Source organism: Sphaeramia orbicularis, chromosome 5, assembly GCF_902148855.1.
Source record: "Sphaeramia orbicularis chromosome 5, fSphaOr1.1, whole genome shotgun sequence".
In the NCBI taxonomy this organism is placed as follows: domain Eukaryota; kingdom Metazoa; phylum Chordata; class Actinopteri; order Kurtiformes; family Apogonidae; genus Sphaeramia; species Sphaeramia orbicularis.
The window spans coordinates 44,614,994-44,625,467 of record NC_043961.1 but is presented as its reverse complement, the minus strand read 5'-3'; the positions used below and the strand labels follow the sequence as shown (position 1 = coordinate 44,625,467).

At 39.7% G+C, this 10,474-nt stretch overlaps 1 protein-coding gene across 1 annotated transcript in view; it reads left to right on the top strand.

Annotated features, from left to right (window-relative positions):
• The first annotated feature begins 8,842 nt into the window (after positions 1-8,842).
• LOC115419935 (protein ATP6V1FNB) overlaps positions 8,843-10,474 on the top strand; it is a 4,399-nt gene continuing 2,767 nt past the window's right edge. The window contains exon 1 of the mRNA XM_030135007.1: positions 8,843-9,003. Coding sequence (XP_029990867.1) covers positions 8,843-9,003 — 161 coding nt within the window. The remainder of the gene's footprint in view (positions 9,004-10,474) is intronic.

Sequence of the window (10,474 nt, the reverse complement as noted above, 5' to 3'; positions counted from 1 at the left end):
TTCTGGTATGGCTTGCCAGGACACAGTTGGTACATAACTTCAGCTTTTCTGGTGCTAATAGTGAGACCAAAGTTTTCACATCACCTGGATAGTTTGTCGTGTAAGGACTGCATTTCCTACTTGCTTGTGACATTGAGGGCGCAGTCATCTGCAAAAAGGAAATCTTTGATGACTAACTCTTGTTTTAGTTTGTAATCCAAGGTGGTTGAAGAGCTTCTCATCTGTCCTGTATCTGATGGCTATTCTATCCTCACTACCTTGGAAGGCATCGGTAAGCATGACTGTGAAGATGATGCTAAAGAGTGCTGGAGCCAGGACACAGCCTTGCTTCACTCCATTTGTCACTGGGAAGACAACTGATGTTTCCCAGTTGTCCTATACTTGAGCTGTCATGTTATCATGGAACTGGTGTACCATGAGGATAAAGTGTTTGGGACATCCAAACTTAGCCATGATTCTCCATAAGCCATCTCTGCTAACTGTATCAAATACCTTTGTAAGCTCAATTAAAGTCGTGTACAGCTCCCTGTGTTGTTCCTGACACTTCTCTTGGAGTTGTCTTACTGTAAAGATCATGTCCACTGTACTTCTACCTGCACAAAAGCCACACTGAGTGTCCCTGTTCAAGATGCTTGACAAGGCAATGAATCCTTGCAAGGATCATGCCAACTATAGACAAGAGAGAAATGCTTTGGTGATTTTCACAGGACTGATGGTTTCCTTTCCTTATGTAGCAGTGTATGATGGAGGCATCCTTGAAGTCCTGGAGGATGTCACCTTTCTTCCACATGGACTGGAAAATGTCTGTCAATGTCTGAATGAGAACAGGACCTCCTGACTTGTATACTTCTGCCAGTATGGCATCAGTAAAAGGTGCCTTTCCACTAGACAGTTGACTGATAGCCTTCTGAGTCAAAGGAAGGTAATACATCTAGCTCCTGATTTACTAGAATCTGTGGGAGATGTTGGATGGCTTCATTATTGACGGATGATGGACGGTTTAGGACAGTCTGGAAGTGCTCTGCCCAGTGTGCAGGATCTTGGCTTAATATGTGATGAGTGCTTTCCCATCAGCACTGAGAACAGGAGAAGAGCTGGAGGGCTGGGGTGCATGGAAGACTTTTATTGCATCATAGAAACATCTGGAGTCTTTCTTATCTGCAAAAGCCTGTATTTCCTCTGCTTTCTTGCTGAGCAAGTTGTTCGGCATCTTTCTGAGGTGGAACTCAACTTCCCTACAAATGTTGGTGAAGGCTACCCTCTTTGAGGCCGACGCAGATTTGTTTACGGCAAGTTTATGAAGCCGGTGTTTCTCAGCCAGGAGAGACAAGATCTGTGGGTCATTTTCATCAAACCAGTCCTGGTTTTCCCGCTTTGTACGTCCCAGGTGCTCGAGAGCTGTTGAGTAGACAACCTTCTTCAGAGCAGATCATCCTCCACAGGAGAGCTCCCTAAGGGAAAGTTTTTGAGTTTGCTTTTCAGGTCACTGGCTAAACTGGTTGTGACCACTTCCTGCTTGAGTTTGGAGACATTTAGCCTCTTACAAGTCTTCTTCCCCTGAGGACGTCTCTTGGGCAGGATCCGCGGCTTGACTTTTGACACAATCAGCTGATGCTCAGTCCAGCAATCTGCTCCATACATGGATTTAGTGACATTTACATCCTGGAAGTTCTTGTGCAGGTAGGCAGACACAGATACAGACAACAGGCAGAAGACTGTGTTGATAATAAGGAGGTCATGCACAGAGCACAGCTTCAGAAGTAGCAGTCCATTACTACTGCAGTTCTCCACCCCATGAGGCCAATCACACCATTCAATTTTTGGAGGTCTCTACCGACTCTGGCATTGAGGTCACCAAGGATGAGGACTTTCTCAGACTTTGGGGATTGCTGAGATGAGGCTGTTGAGTTCCTCATAGAACTTGTCTTTGGCCTCCTGTGGATTGGTCATTGTGGGAGCCTAAGCATTGATGATTGTTACACTCTTTTTTGTTGCAGAGGAAGTCGAAGGTCAGGCGATCGTTTATGCCCCTGAGGAAGCTTGGCCAGTTTGGAGACAAGGTGGGACTTTATTGCAAATCCAACTCCTGCCTCCCTACATTCCTGCTCACAGCGACCACTCCAGATAAATGTGTAGCCCCCTCCTTGTTCAAAGAGCTGTCCCTCGTTGGGTAGGCGTGTTTCACTAAGAGCTGCAATGTCGATATTGTAGCGGGCAAGTTCTGGAGCTACAAGAGCTGTATGACGAAATGCTCTATCAGCCTTGGCATTGTCAAGTAGGGTTCGCACGTTTCACATGTCAAAAGTAAATGTAGTTACTTTAACTTTCTTCTTTTTACTGGGTCGACTGCGTTGTGGGGTTCCCCCCCCAGTCTGATGGTTGGGTTGAGATGAGGCAGGCTATATTTAGGGTATGTTTAGGGCACCTTTTCTAGCCCAATCCTCATCTTATGGAAGCAAGCAGAGGTATCCTCAATAGGGCTACACGGTCACTTAGATTGCTGCTGGGCTCCACGTCCGCCTCAGTTCAGTGGAAGATGACTCAATGGCCTGAGTCGCCTGTGTGCAGCTTGAGTGTAATCCACATTTGCTGGTTCACCGCTCCCCCATTGCCACAGGGTTTGTGACGTCGAGACATACGCTGCTGATGTTCATTGAGGTGAAAAGAAGTTGCGCACCATCAGCCTCACCCTCTTGTCTCAGCTCATCTGGATCCAGTGATGAGATGCAGTTGAGATGACTGGGAATGGGCTGGGATGCAGGAGCTGCCAGAGGGCAGACAGTAAGTAGTTGTGTATGGGGCTCCACTCCAGATTTTGACCTTTAGGAGTCTTGGGTAAGGAGAGGTTATGACTAGCAGGTGGAGGCTAAAGCCGGAGCTGCTCCTCAGTTCACTGGTGAGAACTAGCTCGCGACCGTGGCAGAGTTGGTTTATGCTGACATTGCTGGAAGTTGGACACAAGTGTGTTGAAAACTGCAGTGCGCATATTGTTTATAGATGTCATTTGACTGGTTTATATATTTTTTTATGTATCCTTTTATACTGTTATTATTGCTGTTAGGAGGTATAGCTATACACTTCTCATATGCATAATGTGACAGGTCTAGGTCAAAGGTCATCCAATCAGAAAGTCCTGCCCCCAAACCACGGCCCCTTCCCCTCCCCTTTGGCTTTTTGATCAAATGAGATGTGTCTTTGTCACAAAGGAACACGTTTCCCTCCATTTTCCTCATCCAATGAGAAGTGTGTCTGTGTGTGTGTATAGACCTTTTGGCCTCAGGGTCAATAAAAACAAGACAGGTGTGGATTATGGAGGGAGTCAGTTCATCCCCAGGGTGCCCTTTGTACTCAGGATGTGGACAGATCTTTAAGTGAAGTCGGACCGAAGTGTCAGTAGTCAAACAGGTGCAGGCACCGGCTGCATGTGACCTGTTTTTCTCTCCCGTGTGCTGAGAAGTGTGGATGCAGAGGTCGTTCAAGTGAGAATATATAATGGGGTAGCTTTGTGGAAGTGAAAGTCACAGACCTGATGACCCTTGAACTGAAAAAGAAGAGAGTATTTTGTTCTCAGCATGGCATTTCTACAATCCGTTTGTGTGAATGACAAAGATGGAATGATGAAGCGTGAGTGGTGGTCCTCGTCACTGATCTGTCAGACCCCTGTAACGGTATATCAAGATGCCCTCGAGGTACCTGGTGCTCCTAAGAGATGCATGTTGTATCTGTGCTGTATCCAGACACCGTCTTCAGGAGCTCTGCATAAGGAATGATCTTTGGGGCCATGGATGCCTGGATAGTGGGGTTGTGTGTTGAAGTATGAGGTGGGAGAACTGTGCTTGTATCAGCTGCATGAAGAGGAAAGTCTGAGTCCTTCAACCCAAATGATAGTGTTGAGCAGTGAAGATTGGGTGGCCCTGAAAATGATGATTAAGAATGGTAGTTTCTAAAAATCCGAATGATGAAATAAGGAGAATGAGATGCCAGAGATACCCGCTTGTTCTGAGGAGGAGGAGCCTGTGGTTGTGAAACAAGAAGAAGATGAGCCTGAGGATGAGGAGGTGGAGAGTTCAGTTAGAAAGCAAGGACAGGAATTCATTTTGACAACAGCAAGCTGGCTGAGGGAAAAGTCATCTTAGTGTGGCAGCAAGCGGTTTGCCTCGGCTATTGTGGCAGCGAGTAGTTTGCTTCAGCTTTCCCTCGCTCGTATCACATTAGTTGCCATGGTTTCCGCCACTATAAAAGCAGTAGTCCACCCATCGGTTCTTCTTCTGCATTTGTGTTGTGTTGTAGTGCAACTGTTGGTTCAGGTGTTCTATGCTTCCTGAGTTCACTGCGGTAGTCTGACGATGGCAAGTGTCGTTCGTTTTGACATTGTAATTAGTGCCACTAGGCAGCGAATGCTAATATGGATATAGGTAATGCTGGCGGCAGCCTGAGTTTGTTTATTTTCCTCCTCTCATGAATGTCAGTACTGCTAAACAAGGTATTATACCATTGCTCCCGTCTTAGTTTTAGATTGTTTAGCAGATGCTAACGATGTTTTTTTTTTTTTGCTTGATTAGGTGCCCAATCAAGTCAGAAAGCTTCTGTCCTTGCTTTGTGACTGGACTCCCACTCTCCTCCCCCTCCTCAGGCTCCTCCTCTTCCTGTTTCACAACCACAGGCTCCTCCTCCTCAGAACAAGCAGATGTCTCTTGCATCTCATTCTCCTTATTTTCATTGTTTGGCTTTTTAGAAACTGCCGTTCTTAACATCATCTTCAGGGCCACCCAATCTTCACTGCTCAAAACTATCATTTGGGTTGAAGGACTCAGACCTTCACACAGCTGATTCAAGCACAGTTCTGTCACCTCGTACTTGAACATATACATATATATATATATATATATATATATATATATATATATATGTGTGTGTGTGTGTGTGTGTGTGTGTGTGTGTGTGTGTGTGTATATATACATATATTAGGCTTGTAACGGTACACAGAATTTTCGGTTCGGTACGTTTTCGGTTTTGAAAGCCACGGTTCGTTTTTTTTTTTTTCGGTTCGGTACGGGAAGAAAGAAAACCCCTCAAAATGTCTATTAATGCATTTATGAATTTTTGAACATTTTTCCCCCAATTTTTGGACACAATAGAATATAGAAAAACAGGAATAATATAATTCTGCTGCTATAAATCAAATATAAAATAAAATAAATTATTAATATTACTAAATGTATTTTAAACATTAGTATTGCACTTTTCCCTGAAAGGTAGTTTCGAACAAACAAAAAAAATCTAATCATAGTTCTGTTAGTTCACATTCTTCATAAAAATATCAACAAAAAATTTTTGCATGAAGTGGAACATTAACAGGAGGGTAAACTGGTATTCTGTTTTAATAAACTGAAGAGAAACATTGACAACAAACTTAACCAAATTATTTATTTTAGGACAGCTAACAAACTGTTTAGGCCACTTAGTGTACTTGTGTGTGTGTGTGTGTGTGTGTTGTGTGTGTGTGTGTGTGTGTGTGTGTGCGCGCATGCAAGGTGCGATTTTTCTGGGGGATGTTTTTGGTTTTTTTTGGTCGGAGCCGGGGGGATGGAGGGGTGCGGTCCGGTCCATAACTAACGTAACAAACGCTGGTGTGAAACAGAAGTTAAACTTTATTTTTATATACTCTCAACGTCCAACTCCGAGTTCTATTCCTCTGTTATACAGCGTGCGTCAGAGAGAGACAGACAGAGCTAGTGTAAGTGTTTTAGAACTACCGTGGTTCATAGGCGGTAAACAACGCTTATCTTATCACCGTCTCTTTCCTTCCTTCCGTCCTCTTTGTTGTCTTTCACCGGGACCTGAACTGATCCCAAACTGGACTGTAATGATGGTGGAGGGTCTTCAGTCTCTTCCTTCCAGGTTGACATCATATTTGTTGTTTTTTTTTAACCTTATATCAGCTGCTATTTCGTATTTCGGGTCAATGTGTGCGTCCTTCAGTATGTCCGTGTGAAACTTGCGCGGATTTAAAGTTCCGCATCAAATGACGTCTTTCGTTCCTTTTTCTTTTTGTCAACATACTGTGCCGTTTCGGTACAGCTGTGTACCGAACCAAACAGGTGTGTACCAAAACGGTTCAGTTTGGTATGTGTACCGTTACAGGCCTTTATATATATATATGTGTATATATATATATATATATATATATATATATATATATATATATATATATATATATATATATATATATATATATATATATATGTACACACACACACACACACACACACACACAAAACATATTAGAATCTTGAGTTTTCTGACTGAATGAATATTGATAAACAAAGGCCTACCTGATTAACACTAGCCATGCCTGATCAATGATCAAACTGTTATTTGTCTAGTATGTCAATCACAAAACTTTATGCCCTCTGCACATGTTTTATTGTTGCATGCATTTTATTTACATTTGCTGATTTCAACAGGATGAAGAATCTCAGTCTCAGCGCAGAAACTTGAATAGAATTCTGACAAAAAAAAGCAAAGAACCTATGTGCAAAAATTAATAATAAAATAAAATTGAAGTGATTCACAATCTTGTCTTCATCTAAACAATTATAAACATAACAATGTGTATGATAACAGAAGTATACACTAATACAACCAATTCATATCAATAAGGGTTAGGGTTATAAGTATAGCCTACATGGCATGAAATGTGAAATGAAATTCACACTTTGAATGAAATATCAGGAATTCCGATATCTCGTCTGTCCAGGACCCCGGAGTCGAGATAGTGCATTGCATTTACATTGGAGCTCCTACAACATAACATCTTCCCTGTTTACTTCAGGATATCAGGGAACATGGAATTCGAAAAAAAATGACAATTAATGAAATGAGACAAAAACCCCAGCATTTATGCTTGTAGAGGCTAGATTTTTACGACTTTAAAATTCTGGTTTACGAGTACAACTGAACGCACCATTAGTCATAGGCATGTATGGCAGCACAAACACCAGGATGTTAATGGCTCAGCTGTGCAGTTTTTTTAACCGAGAATTTCTGTGACGTGGCGGCTTCTGATTGGATGACCTTTGACTTAGACCTAGACATTATGCATGATGAGAAGTGTACAGCTATACCTCCTGCTGTTATTCATATATATAGATATTTTTTTATACATCCTTTTACTTTTATACATTGTTGTTTCAACTGGTTCTGGAATAAAAGACAAGTTGTTTGTCATTTTCAGACACATCTGTTTCCCATTTTTACAATTTTTTTCATCTACTCAAATAATCAATAGCTGCAGCTTTAAACCAAACTGTGACTGAAAACTGAAAGGGGCGAAACACAGAGAACTCTGAATTATAGTATGGTCAAAGAAAGTAAGTCATAGACTTACTTTAATTGATTAATTACTTTAATTAATTAATTGATTACAAAAATAACTGATGTGATTGTTTGTGACACAAGGGTCTAAACATGGATCATTACATGGATATTACTCTAGTGTGTGACAGATGATACTGTCACAAAGTCCACTTTTATATGAATAAATAAGGGTGATTTCCGTGTGTTAATACAAAGGCATTAGCTGTATTGTTGTGGTTTTGCACTGATCAGGTTCAGGTGAACGTGTCCAGGTTGAACATTAGAATGGGATGTCTCATGTGTCAGCGTGGTCCAGTGTGTCATCTGAGATCTGATCCACAGCTCATTCACAGGGCCCTGCATATGACCCTCAAACAGGTAAAGTCATACATTTGGATTTTACAAACAGCATTTCATTAGTACAGGTGTAGGTTTTAGCATGCACCACCTTCTCTATGTGTTAATTATTATTATTTAATCATGTATATGTTCTTTTTTGGGTACTTAACACATTAAAGACATCTGGTAGTGTTCACTATGTGCTGTGTGCTCACTTCATTTACAGTCAGTATATTGTTTTTTATTCATCTATGGACTTATATCATGTTTTGTAAAGTTACAGTCTGAATTTACTGAGAATGCACAACTTGTGAATGAATGCCATTATTTGTTGCTTTAGAAACAACACTGAACTGAAATGTGAGCTGGACCACCTCTGCAGTAAGACAAACCAGTGGGTTTATGATTTGGTCGATTGATGTATTTGTATTATATACATGAAGAAGAATAGAATAGAATAGAATAGAATAGAATAGAATAGAATAAGCTTTATTGTCATTGCAAAAATACAACTGCACAGTGTAAGAAAATGTAGTATTTATGCTCTGTAAATTGCCCAGAATTATAAATTCAGGAAGCAAATATAAAAGCAGTTAAGAATAAACATATAAAATCCATCACATAGAAACTTATGCTCACAAAAACAAGTCCAATATCAATAAAAAAAAAATGTGCAGAATGTACAGGTGGTATTTTCAGTATTGAGTGTAGTTATAATTGTCGGGTATTATAAATAAATATAGAATGAGTAGTGTAATTGACATGAATATAGATATTTTCCATTACCATTCCAACAAAAAAGGAGAAAACACTAGTGATTTAGATTAATTCTGTAGGTTTTATTCATGGTGCATCACTATGCACCATGAAGGCTGTGATGTCAGATCACAACATAATATTTTAATACACATGGCTGAACACTGACTTAAATTATCAGAATAGTTTATCTATTTAACTCACCAGTTCTTATGTCTCTAACCTAACAGTTGCCTTTGTTAATAATGGTCCTGATTAAGTTTTCCTTGACTGTTTCCATTCAATAAAGTGCTGTCTTTGGCTCATTTTCTTTGATGCATAATTTGAGTGACTACTTTCACTGAGTCTCATAACGTTGACGATAATGAATGAAGGTCTCTGTTAGGAGATGCCTTCCCTGTTAACAACCCAAAGCCAGAACTGCTACAGAGAGCAGATCCAGAAGGAGATGTTGACCCGTTTGGCCTGGAAGAACCGTTACGCCAAACTGTTCCCGTCCAACATACCTGAAACCACCACAGAGACAACACAGCCTCCCGAAGGAAAATGGTGAGATTAGTAAGACATTAAAACACTCCTAGTACTAAACATATTATAGATATGATTTGAGCAGTTTGTCTGTTGTTTCCATGAATCTCTCAGTATGTCCTGTTATGTTATAATATTAAATCTAATGGCACAGGATTTTCATGTCTTGTCCGATTTTGATGAAAATGTGTGAGTTGAAGCAGTTAGTCAGGTTTACAAACTTTAAACCTGTGTTTAAATGTAAATGTATCATGCATTTTAACCATTTTTTTAATCTGCCAAAAGAAATTAATTTCTGCTTGTTTTCAAGTAAAATGAATCAAAGACTTGAGACACTGATCTACCACTAGATTCAGGACAGGGGATTATTTTGTGTATTTTGTTGATTTGGTTGCTTATTTTGTTCAATGGTTTTTTTCAGTAGCAGGTGTCCTACTGCTACATCTGAATATATATCAGAGTTAAAGGTGGGGTGCGAGATGTTTTCCTGGAGCATTTTTACTATATTGCTTAAAATCCCTTTCACACCCCAATCACAACCAATTAATTAAATGCTCTAACACAAAAATAAAAAAAATTAGTCACCTGTGGAACAGACAGGACTGAAAAATTTACAAAAAACATGTCCTTTATTCCAGTACTGGGTGAAACAACAGCCACAAAAAGTATAAAAGTAAAAGGATATATAAAAAATATCTATATAGACATAACAACAATAACAACAGGGTAAAATTATATATAAAAATATCTATAGACATAAACAACAACAAACAAGTCAAATGACATCTACCAATATGCACTGCAGTCTTCAACAATTTACTAACAACTCAAGATGGAACTAACATACAACTTAAAAAAGTAAAACCAAAGTATCTGTAATGTTTGTGTGAAAGCTTAAAGGAGTAGTGATTGTTCCAGTGAAGACAAGTGAACATGCTGCCTTTATGTCCTCGTCTCCTCTGGGCTATGCTTCATATTGTTTGTGTTGATCCTGGCATCATGTGTGTAAGCATCCATGTGAAACACAACAGTGGAACCAATGTTTAGCAACAGCGAAATTAAGGAAACAAGGCTTTGATTCAGGAAAATCGGAATCGAATAATTTTTCAATCAGTTTTAGTCGATTAACTGATTCATCATTCGGCTGTACACCTTATATATTTATTAGATAAAAGTAATGATATTCTGGTTCTGAAATGTTTAATAGTTGTTTCCTTTTCAGTTTGTTTTTAGATACAATTTAAATTTCGGTTCATTTTTGCAAATACATTAGTAGTTTATATTTTTTTTAAAAATAATGCTTTAGCTTTGATTCTGACTTGTTTTTAGTTTTTTCTTTCAGGAGAAACACATTTTATGCATGTATGATATAGCAGTAGAGCTCAGTTAAGGGAATTTTTGGATTGAATATATTTTTTAATGGATTCCAGTTGATTGATTAATCATTTCAGCTCTATCTGGCAGTCATCATCATTATTGCAGCAGGATGCGT